At 34.3% G+C, this 12,287-nt stretch overlaps 2 protein-coding genes across 2 annotated transcripts in view; one reads left to right on the top strand and one right to left on the bottom strand.

The window, feature by feature from the left end:
• Window positions 1-450: 450 nt before the first annotated feature.
• On the bottom strand, window positions 451-10,851 carry LOC128989816 (S-phase kinase-associated protein 1). The gene is made up of 3 exons (XM_054411878.1): window positions 10,749-10,851; window positions 5,118-5,326; window positions 451-984 (listed from the first exon to the last, which is right to left on the bottom strand). Exons 1-3 carry the CDS (start codon window positions 10,849-10,851, stop codon window positions 808-810), a joined length of 489 nt encoding a protein of 162 aa, XP_054267853.1. The 3' UTR covers window positions 451-807.
• Window positions 10,852-11,286: 435 nt separating this feature from the next.
• The window catches only part of LOC128988546 (double-strand-break repair protein rad21 homolog), a 31,551-nt gene continuing 30,550 nt past the window's right edge, over window positions 11,287-12,287 (top strand). The window contains exon 1 of the mRNA XM_054409931.1: window positions 11,287-11,319. Coding sequence (XP_054265906.1) covers window positions 11,287-11,319 — 33 coding nt within the window. The remainder of the gene's footprint in view (window positions 11,320-12,287) is intronic.

Here is a 12,287-nt window from a genome sequence, read left to right on the forward strand (position 1 = left end):
TCATCTTTGCGGAGGCCAAAAACCTACGTTGGTTTGAGTGGCCACAGCGGTATGGTAAGGTAATAAGGTTTTTGTTGGCTTAAACTTTTAAATAATCAATAGAAATTTTAAGTAGAGTGCAAGAAGTGTACGGAAAAAACATTGAATGAAAGATCCGTCCATAAATAATGGTGCTTACAGTTTAGAAACGGCCAAACTCTCAAGATTCATAAGGACGAGAAGAGTAATTGTACAGTATTAGCCAGAACATCGTCACTAAAGAGTAAAGAACTGATGGCTAATGTTGTTGATGAAATGTGTGAAAATTGCAGTTTCATGATAACGGAGCTTCCGCATTGTTTCCCCACAGGTTTAACAAGCTTAATTGTTTGAAATTGTTTTTTCTCTTATATTTATGCATGTTTTAAAAATAAGTGAGAAGGTAAGTTTAAAAAAATCCTTTTTTAAAGAACTAATTAAATATTATGTATTTTCCAAATAGTACAGTCATATTTACAAATTATTATGTATCTTGTAAAGACTTAACTACAATGAACTATTAATAATACGTCACATTGAATTATATACGAGAAGAAAATAATTGCGCCCACAAAATTTCATTACAAGTGTTGCACTCAAACAATATTACCCAAAATTTATCTAGAATAAAACTGGAAAATTGCACCAGTACATGGCCTTCCATGTTTGGGCCAAAGCAGTGTTAATTTCTGAAGAAGTAGATTACTGTCTATCACACTTTTTTCTGAAATGTGTATCAAATATTACAAGTTGTATAAAAAGAATTTCAAAAACTTGTTGCCCTTCACTTCACTTTTCTTCACACCACTCGTTCTCCTTACGGACTTGCTCTTCCTCACTGGCAGAGAAGTCGTTCTTGATGTTGAAAGTTTTACGGATTTCTTCTGGAGTTTTGCCCTTGATCATGTTGGCCACAGTCTTGCATGTGACATCCAGCAAACCCTTAATGTCCAGATAGTTGGCAGCCTGAAATTTAAAAATATTTAATTTCCTGACAATTTGTTTGAGTTTACTATCAATAATGACACTATTAAGGCAAGGAGCACACCGGATTAGCATATTGTTTATGACAAACAAAAGTCTATATTTGTGAGATATTTTGCTGAGGATATTTTCAAATTTTACAAGGGCTATTCAGAGAGCAAGGAACATTCCTTTCTGACGCCACTAGGCGCGAGCAGATACAAATAATCTTCAATGATCAAATAAAGCACTGTGGTGTACTTAATCTAATCACTAATATTTCCTCACAGAAATGTGGAATCGGACTGGATACTGCAACTGAAAATACCCAAAACTTCTGTCGTAATACAGATCAAAATCTTTATTCTTTATTGAAAAATTTAGTTCCATGACTCATTAATCCACTAATAGTCCAGGTGCTAAACGGGTGTAGTATGCACTGAAAATCTGAAAAAATTTGACTTTTGATTATTGTTGGGGATATCTAGTAGATAAATCGATGATGTCGCATTTCTAGGGTGGTCACAACACGAGGGGGAAGGGGGGAAGTCTTGTCCGTCAGTGGTTTACGTTTCCGTGTCTAACTCTCAAACGGTTAATGATAGAAAGGTGGTTTAAGCATCTATCTACGTCTAAATATATTGTTCAAAAAGGTAATTACAACCTTTCTTCTATCTCTTATACTTTAGGCCCCAATTAATATTTATTGTAGCTTTAGAGAAAAATGTCACGAATAAAAGTTTAAAAATTGTGCGTTACATTCTAAACAATCATAACATACAGGGTATTCCATAGGAATAACAAATTTGTCAGCCATATTGGAAACTGGAGAACATATTTTTAAAATCCACTCAAAAAACATAAAAAAATAAAGGGGGGGGGGGTTAACCCATAAGATGTTAACTCTATATATCTCATAATAAAAAAGTTAGCTATTGGTTCACTTTAGGTAAGAGGGTGTAAATGAGGCACTGGCATACAACAGCAAATGCACAATATTCATTCATATGTATTATTAAATGAACTACAGAACGTTAAATATAATAATCTATATAAAGCGGGTAAATTCAAATACAACAATCATAATATATGTAAATTGTTTTCATTGTTGCGGCGCACATAAAAGCCAGAGTCCTGTAAAATAATTGACCGTAATATCTATATTAAGCACTATATGCAAAGAAACTGTTAATAACTATGTATCATTTTAAATCGTAAACTATGCACCAGAAATTGTATACCAAACATTTTGTCGTGCGACCTCATATAAAAAACCGACAGGGAAAAGTTTCATTAAATGAATCCGTAAAAATTATTTTTTTATGTTTATGATACTTTTTTGACTGTGAATATTTAGGCTAACATAGCTATAGCTAAATTTCTAAGAGACTGTAAATGTATCTAAAAAGGAGGGGGGGGGGGGGGTTAGAGGAAAGCACAAGGGGGAGGAGTGGGGACTTTTGGGAAGAAAATGCTCATCTCAACAAGGTCTAACAGCATAGAAAAATCCAGCTTTCCTAGAATTATCCCAGAGTCTACTGTACTACGAATTTTCCACATCTACTCTTACAGAATTAAAGCTCTGTTGTTTTTCAACAGATTTCCTTAAACTTGGTGTTGTTGTACTACTTGTTAGTTTTTCTAACCACAAATCTTCTGTAACATGTCTTAAATGCGTACAATATTTCCGATATTTCATTTTGAAGTAGTTTCAAACTTTCCTTTTTGCAATAAACATTGATTGGGGCTTAAAGCATTAGAGATAGAAGAAAGGTTGTAATAACCTTTTTGAAGGACAATATATTTAGGCGTAGATAGACGTTTAAACCACCTTTCTATCATTAACCGTTTGAGAGTTAGACGCGGAAACGTAAAACACTGACGCACGCGAATTTCCCCCTTCTCCCCCCCCCTCAAGTGTTGTGACCACCCTAGAAATGCGACATCATTGATTTTTTTGATCTACTATATGTCCCCAACAATAATCAAAAGTCAAATTTGGTCATACCGGTACTTCATACGCCCATGTGGCGCCCGGCCTATAAGGCTCACCAGTAAAAAAGAGTGATTCTCGGTGTGTTGCACGGGACATTCAGACAACACTTTTTTATATAAATCAATAAAAATGACTTAAAAGTCTGCTATTGATGTTTGGAGTACTACATTTATGGTCATAGATTGTACAAGTATAGATGAATAAGTTTCATAACTTTTACTTTTTTTGTAGCAATGGTATTAGAAGCGTGTTGCACGGGACTCGTACGAAGAGCGACATTCACTTACCTTGCTTGTCTACAATTATTTCTGTGAATTCTGAGATAATTTGTTATTGTTAATTTGATGTAGATATTCTTGATGGATTTACTTAACTAATAATGTTTTATAATGGGATTTTTATAAATCGGTTACTGACTTTTTTTTAAATCATATTTGATAGGCATGTCGTGTGTTGCACGGGACACAAACGTTCTTGGGTGATTATGATAGGGATAATAATAATAAAAAAGAAAATTTATGAACATTTAGGTTTCAATTTGTATGTTGTAACAGGAAAAAACATTTAAACTGAGATTTTATTACATTTTTCTTCAAAAAAGTTATTTAAATGGGGTACTCCTAGGTACAACGTGGTTTTTATTTAGAAATTTCGTATTAAATGTTTACTCTCTTCAATTAAGTTTGATACAAGTGACACACATAAATTATTAAGTTTATATATTTAATGACATGATCAAAATGGCAAATTATAATTTAGTTATACTGTTTTACTCTTTACCTGAAAATGGCGGGAAAGTGGCTGAGAAGTTCCTGATATGTGGGATGATGTTGAAGAAGACATATTATGGACTAATGGACCCTCGAGTAAGAACAGATATTATGGTATATTTGTGACAACAACTAAGCCTCCAGTTTAAGGAACCATTTACATGGAAGTATTTTGCTACTTCCCATGGAAAGGGAATAGTTGACGGGTCCACATTAGGCCGAGTTTGCGGGACTGTACTGTATCTCAAAATCTATTTAATATTTCTTTTTTATTTTACAAAGGTTTAACAAATTATATTTTCAATTATTTACTAATATAAGTTATTTCAATTTATTGACTCATCTAACTATAAACATTTTTACTTAAAATTCTGGAAAAAAGTACCATTTGACTGTAATAGAACTTGCCCAAGTTTGAAGCTTCATTTCATGAAAAATAATTTTTTATTTTAATTTTAAAGACTGGTTAAGGGAGATTTTATTATTGTTTTATATAATACCCCCGCCGCAGCAAACCTGCAGACTTAGCGAATTTCCATTTGCCTGATTGGATTTAAACTAAAATGTCTCCTTAAAAATATCACATTTATTCCCTATTTAAACAGAATTAGTTTAATGAGTACTTAGGTTTGCTGCAACAGGGAGGGTAAACAAGTTTTTTTATGTAAAATGTTAAAAGGTACTGTGGTTTAGTAAGAAGTTAATGTATTTTCCAAATTTGATTAAAATATTTTCATAAACAAGCAAACTACAACAGTTGACTTCTGCTCCATAAGAATAACATGGGAATTTTAAAATTACAATTTTTTTGAATTTTCTCCGTAACAATTAGGCGCATAATAACGCTTCAATATACTAAATTATTTGTTTTTTTAAGCTCTACAAAATGGTTTGAAAAGAAATTTAGAAATTTGGTGTTTTTAGAGTCAAAAATGGGAAAAACCTATTTTTACCCCATAAAACCCCCCATAAACCACCGTTCCCATAGTCCGATCATGCTGGTTCGCGAACTCATTCAAGTTTATCCCGCCTTACACCTTCAAACCAAATTTCATCAAAATCGGACAAAAATTACTCAAGTTATCGTGCGGATGGACACATATATATATATATATATATCTCTATATATAGATATATAAAAATTTGAACGAATGGTGTTTTTGGCCTATGGGGACATCAAAATGAAAAAGTAAATCGGTCCCGGGCTTAGGTCTTACCATGAGACCTACGGTAATAGCTACTTCCCTATAGGGAAATTCGCTAAAAAGCAATATTTTAACCAGTTTTAATCAATTCTTGAAAATAACAAAGCAGGACCACTTCCCAGAGAATCGCCCAAAAAGAGAATAGGCTAATTGGTGAATTCCTACCAGAATGAGTTCAAACAAAGTTCCTTGGTCCACTTTCAAGAAGTCAGCATCCCAACTGGAGATATCATCTGTTCGTTTCTCCTTGTTCTCATCATCCTCTGGAGGTGGGGGGTCGTCCTTGTGGTAGGTTGCCCACTGGATCACTTTCTTCAGGATGGCAGAGTTGACATTGGGCAGAGGCACAACTTCCTCTTCGTCCTCATCCATACCTGAGGTCACACAATCGGATAAAACATACTATCTAAGAAATACAGTAGACTGATTATTTACAAGTGGATTAACCATACAACAGAAGATTAACCATGATCGTAAAAAAATCAAACAGAAAAATATAGGCCTAATGTACAAGTTAAATGTATGTTATTCAGCAACGACCAAGATGTTCAGCAAGAGGAGGCCCATCATTTCGAAGGCAGATTCCATAGTTGCCATTGTTTACTTCACTTCTATTTTAAATGCCAAAAACGGCGAGAGCCCTGAGGGCTTAGGTCACGTGTTGGCCTGACTTGAAGTAATGTGACAAACAATTCCACGTCTGTGTCCAACAGAGTAGAGGGGGTTTTTTAGTGAGTAGTCTGTGATAGATTCAGGAGTCTCACACTACAGGCCTGGCTACCTGTGTGCGTAAAAGCATTTTCCCTCCTCCCTTAAAAAAAAATATATCTTTTGTGTGAAAAACAGTTTGTTGACCGTCTTTGTTTGCTTTATTTGTTGATGGGTTGAAAGGGGTAACAGCTAGTTTTGATTAAACAATAAATCTCGAATTAAAAATGTTAGTAAATATAAAAAAAAGTGTAGAATAAATCTTGAACATATGTTTTGAAATAAAAACAAATCATCATTTTTCCATTTAATCTTGAATCATTTATTAGGCCTATTTAGTCAATGTTGTTATTTCATGTTTAACATTCCTTCAACACAACGATAACTTTCAAATTAGAAGAAAACAACTTGTTATTTTTTCAGCCATTCTAAGCTCAATTCCTTCTCATAGCTCTAGCAGCAAACCTAAGCACTCGTTAAATGTTATTTAAATTGGGAATAAATATGTCTTATTTATGGAAATATCTATAATATTAAAACGTAATAGGTTTTTTTTATTTCACGATTCTGAATCAACCACTTGACGGATTTTCATGACTTTTGTGTTTGAAAGAAAGATAATTTTGAGAACTAGGGAATGTCGAAGCCATAATTTTAGTTTAGGGTCCCAGTTTTTTAGAAATTAAGTCTTAATTTTCAAAAAGTCTAGCAGCCAACGAACGAGTTAAAGTCGTTTTAGAGGTGGTTTAACTAACAGCTGGTTTCTAACTGTCATTGAAAAGTTTATGTTACAAGTTGTTTGTATACAAAAATATTGATAGTTAGAGTTTGCCTACACACTATTTCACTTTAAATGTAGTTTCTTTCCTAACAACATTTATTTTATCAGGAGAACATTTTTAAACGTATAATCAAGTTTTGTCATAAATGTAATCCGTCTAAGTATAAGTGCTTAATCGTTTAAGATATAAGTGGTTTACGTGTTGAAACATCTTTTTCTATATGTCTGAATATAAGTATGACTGCATACAGTACACATTTTATTCGTAATGAAAATGTCAACTGGTGTAGTAGGTCTCCAGAAAACTGACCAGTAAGCTGCAGGGTGTCAGTAGAAACCAAAATTGATTCATACCATTTCATAACTATCCCAGTAGTACTGTATGATTCAGAATCTTCATAAAGGGGTACATTCCAAAAGTAGACCAAAAGGCTCGGGTGGGCTGGGCAGGCTTTGCGAGGTGGAGAGAAGATACTTCAACTTTTAAAAGTGTATTCCAAGTAGTACTACAAGGTAGACGACCACTTAAGAAGACCAAGTAATGAAAGACATCTTCAGACTGGTATCTTCCTTAGAAATGGCAGGGGATAGAAGAGAACGGGAGGCCAGGATCATTTTAGAGGTTTCAGTGGCCAAGGTGGTAAAATAAGGTACGGTAAGTGATAGTATTTAGTGGAAGGTGTTATGTAGCTACTGTACTCAAAGCCAGTGTGTGTGAATCGGCCACCAAGTTGTAAACTAGCTGTTTTGAATCATATTCAGATATAATTGACTACTCGATTCCCGTACGTAGGACGAGCCAACAGCTCGAAATAATTAAGATTCTATAATCATTGCCGTATCAACCTAGGCCCCTATCCTGAGTTTTGTGAAGTTTATTTATTTATTTAGCAATTGATTCAGTGAAATTGATACGTTTAATGATGTTAGGATACCAAAGCTATATTATGTGCAGGCCTACTGTGAATTTTATTGGATAATATCGTTTTATTTTAGGTAGTTTCTATTCAGACCTACTTGAAATTGTGTAGCCTATAGTATGAGTAATTGTATTATGGTGATAATATGGAAGGGGCAGGTATGCGATGGAAGGTGGTATTGTTGACTAGGTCTATACACTTCTCAATTGACTATTACTATTGACTATTGGATACTGAATTATTATATTAGTAGTCAAAGCTATTACTCTCTACTGTAGGCTACTTATAATCAGTGTGCGAATCGGCCGCAAATCTCACTTCAACGCTTTTCACATTGTCACAATTGCTGTTTTATTGTAAAATTATCGGATGTAAAATGCATATCGTATAGGCCTATAATGAAATAAAACATATTTGGTCAAGCAACATTTTGTTTACAAGACGATTTTTCACATTAAAACTGCGAGAAAATATTTTGTCTTAATACGTGTAAACTAGCTGTTCTGAACTGTACACAGTTTTAACTGACTTCTCAATTCCCGTACGTAGGACGGGCTAGCATCTCGTTTTAGTAAATATGTAATCAGACAAGTTGAAATTTGCTAAGTCTGCCGGTTTGCTGCGGCGGGGTATTTTAATTTATTAAAGGATTCTCCACTTCTACAGGTACTGGTGTTTTTCTACCAGTATGCGTAGATTTTGCTGGTGATGCACACAAGCAGGTTTTTCAAGAAACATGCTTTTCTATTAATACAGGTATATAGGATCATTGTTTTTTTTGTTTTATAGAAAATAAATCTGATGATTTGAAGGGAATATTTTAGCGGAAATCAGTCAGGAAAAAGGGAATTTGCTAAGGTTGCAGGTTTGCCGCGACAGGGGTATCTTTTATGGTCTTCCTTGGACATGTTCTCCTCTTCTAGACCTATGTGGACCAAGGTTATTTTTGCGGGTAAACATTTCCAAACTAGAGAAAAAATTTTTTTAAGTGGGTGGATGTGGAATAATTTTGAGGCCTATAAAATTATTAATTATGTCTCATTTAAAAATAGCTGGACTGGACATATTCGGTGTATTATTGGTTAAAACCAGATAAATAAACGATAAGGAACCAGCAGTAAGGTAGCAGTTTTATCTTGAAGCACCTTTAGATAATAATGTTAGTAAACATTGAGTCAGTGTTTCAGCTATTTAACTAGTATGAAAATGAATGATAAAGACAACTAGATAACCTGTTGCTCGAAATCGAGCAAAACTGAAATTGTATAAAAAAATAAACAAAAAACATAAACAGCAAGACCTTAATCAAACAGTCACTCTAAAATAATTTATATGACTGATTATAGAAATATAAAAATATTATGATGTAAAAAAATATAAAAGCAATCTACAATATTTAAATTTACATTCACTCTCATATTGCTTTGGTTATCTCTTATGTATAGTACGCGGGTGCACTATATGAGCACGTAGATGTCAACCACACACTGTAAAGTGAGCTTTTGACCTAATGTAGCTCAATTCCTCTCTTGACGCCAACCATCGCTACTCTTATTCTAGCATTGTTAAATTATTTATTTGATGTGTTCTGTTTTAGGCGTGTTTAAATTAGGGGCCCCAACCCAAGTCTCCGGTTGAAGAGGGTAAGCAAGTGGATCTAACGACAGATCTATAATGGATACGCGTTTAACATTATTAGTGTTGGAAAAAACTATACGATTTATTTGGCCAGGTGGTGCTTTGTTTTCAGCTTTAAAAATTGCTGCGAAATCTACACAGGTAGCACCATTGTAGCGAGGGAAGACACTTCTTCTGTCTCTTATTATGTACATAAGAATCTCACTTGACTCCTCGGAGCTCTCGTCCCCACATAATGTCTGCCACAGTCTTCACAGATTTGCAAATAGGTTGGCATTGTGACCCTATTTCCCGTGTATTTTTTCATTGAATTTTTTTTAATTGCGCTTACACACAGTTGTGCCTGGTCCTTTGGGTTCTAGTAACTTGTCGTACTTACTTATATATCTGTGCGTATTCAGAATCATCACATTCTTGAGGAATTAGAGGACCCACTCGGTGGTAAAACGTGTCACGGATCTTAAAATTGTAGATCCCCTGTGGAACTTTCTCATCTTAATGAGCTTTGGAGCTGACCATGGTAAAGGCAGAACTGAATTGACGAACTTAATCCAAATAATTTCTTGATATAAGTCTCACAGTCCTATTTTCAGATTGGGAGTTTCCAATAAGAACCCGTGGTGAATTGCACAAATGAGTTAAACGAACCTTTCATTTATGGCAACAAAGAGTATAAACTGAACAGTCTCGGCCAGTCTTTTCTTGCTTAAAAATATGTAAGCCACTACATGTAAACATTTAACGTTCATTTGTCCGAGATTGGACTATCACAACGGTGGTACTACCACTATGAACCCATCAAATGTTCAATTGAGAGGTTGATGCAAGCGGTCATGTTCGCGTTCCCTCCAGCCACTCACAGTTCTTCGTCGTACTGGCGGCATTTGATTTGAAATGAAATAAGAAAGTTAAACAAACAACAGAAAACACTATAAAGGAATTGGAGTTTTGATACACATTGTAAATTACATGATAATATGGTAATGTAACGGATAACTGCCCTGTGAATAATCACTTTTAAACATTCACTTCATCACATCGAACTGTAACTACATGATAAACAGTAAAATACGATGTAAGGTAAATCAATTTAACCATAGACAAAAAGAATTAAATATTTATTCCCTAACACCTTGTTGTCTAGTATTGATAGGAAACTCTTCATTATGAATCAGACTTAGTTAACATATTGAAACAAAATATAAATTCCAGCTTTGCTCTGGAAGTTTTAAGTCCTGCTGCAGTCTGTGGTTAACCTTAAAAACTATTTTAAACTACGTCCATATGTTATTTGTAAACAAAGGGAAATGAGTTTGATCAAATGTCAACAGATAGCGCCGCCTTCCAATCCCTTAAGCCATAAGCCCTTAAGTGTACTTACGTGGTGCCCTTTCTAAATATTCTGAGACGTATTTGCACATCTACATGAAAATGCCTTTAATTTTACACCTCAAACTTTAAAATCCATCAAGCCGTTATTGAGTTTTGACTGTGAAAAGAAAACTGCTTGCGTATTAATATATAGATGCTACTTATCATTATACAAATGATATATAGGTAGGCCTAATACAGCTAGAGCTCCCAAGGCCAATAGCTCTTTTTAGGCTTTATACTCTTATCTATGATCTAATTTACTACCCAGACACTAGGCATATAAAAGAATCCCCCAAGTCTGACATGGGAAGTTTAATTCCATAATATGAAAATCGGTAATGAATTAACTTAGTGTAAACAAAACTTAAAACTTACCAAGATCTTCCAGCATAGTCTTGATTGTTACTGAACATTTTGCAATTTCCACATCGACCTCAAAAACTTCCCCATCGGAGCTTTGCAGCTTAATGTTAGGCATCTGAAACAAAAATAAATTGAGCTCAATTTGTAATCTTTCTTTAAGTACGGTAAAGGATTAAAAATAAGGCTTAAAGAAAGATATGAGGGTTATATCAGGTTTAGAGGATAGTATAAGAATTGAACTTTGACTAAGTTAACTTATAAGTGTAGTAAAGTATAAAATCGTTTTCAAGACCCTGAATGAGAATTTCTTGTTGAATGACAAATGTGTTTTCCAGTCAAGATTTGTACTGTGTGACTACCGTCGCTGCCGTTTACCACGAATTAGTTAGTAGGCCTAGGCTACTTTAAATGTATTTTTGTACCGGTAATGTGTGTTGGTACGTGTGTGTCGGAAAGACTGTGACACGGTATGTTTTAAACAAGTTTTTGTATGATTTGACAATATAGACTTTGACGTCAAAAGGTGTGTAATCCTATTCTTTGGACTTACATGGATCACTTGGCAATCAACATACAACATGAAGTAAATTGCCGTTTAGTGAGGTGGGCTCTCCAGTTGAATCAATGCAACTTTGACATACAGTAAACTTTTTGAGTACAGAAAAGGAGAAGATAACGTGCATGCTGATGTTCTATTTAAAGACATCCTATTGAAGAAAATCAACCTGAGGAGGCTCACATTGGTTTTTTGAATGTTGATAAGGTTCACTATCATGTCTTATGACCTTGTAAAACAAAGTTTATATATTAACTTATTAGGTACCTACCTACCATATTGTTTATATTTATACACAATTTTTCTAACTGTGTGTAGGCTATATTTTATAGCCTACATACAAAAATATAGCCTAAACATGTTTAAATGTATTAATTATTTCATTTTTTATACACTAAGTTTAAATGAATAACTTATATTTTGTTAAATATAGATTTTGTTTACATAAGTTATATGTAACTTATAATTGCATTAGGGTAACTTATTGCAGAACATAACTCCGCACGCACCCTCTCTCGTCACATGAACAGTGATACTTTTATACTAGAAAATTGTTCAATAAGTTATTTGAAATATTAATCTTAGGTCCCATTGCATGTTTGGCTTGACCCTTAGTTATAGCACAGAAAACATAAGTTACTACTATAACCTAGAATGCCAACCCCGTGGTAAAAAGCATTAAGTGTTTTGAGAGAGCTTTGCCTGTCAATTCGTAGGCAGCGCCATCAGCGTTGCCATGCACTCAGCATAGCAACGCTGGTGGCGCTGCCTACGCATTGACAGGCAAAGCTCTCTCAAAACACTTACAGTAATGCTTTTTACCATGCGGTTGGCATTCTGGGTTATAGTAGGCCCTAGTATGTTTTCTGTGGTTTTAGTGACCTTGAATAAGTATTGTTAAAGAAATACCAATTGTAAATTGGTTTGTTTCGACCGTTGGAAGCAAAATAATTAAAATAAAATAAATCATATTTAGTTGACAAATACTTAGTAAC

Source organism: Macrosteles quadrilineatus, unplaced genomic scaffold (assembly GCF_028750875.1).
Source record: "Macrosteles quadrilineatus isolate MER2022 unplaced genomic scaffold, UCM_ALF_1.0 Scaffold_3__2_contigs__length_128488019, whole genome shotgun sequence".
Classification (NCBI taxonomy): domain Eukaryota; kingdom Metazoa; phylum Arthropoda; class Insecta; order Hemiptera; family Cicadellidae; genus Macrosteles; species Macrosteles quadrilineatus.

Coding starts and splice junctions, on each gene's coding strand:
- LOC128989816 (XM_054411878.1), bottom strand. CDS start 10,851: ATGCCTAACATTAAGCTGCAAAGCTCCGATGGGGAAGTTTTTGAGGTC. Junction 5,327..10,748: donor GACTATGCTGGAAGATCTTG/GTAAGTTTTAAG, acceptor GTGTGACCTCAG/GTATGGATGAGGACGAAGAG. Junction 985..5,117: donor CTTTGTTTGAACTCATTCTG/GTAGGAATTCAC, acceptor TTTAAATTTCAG/GCTGCCAACTATCTGGACAT.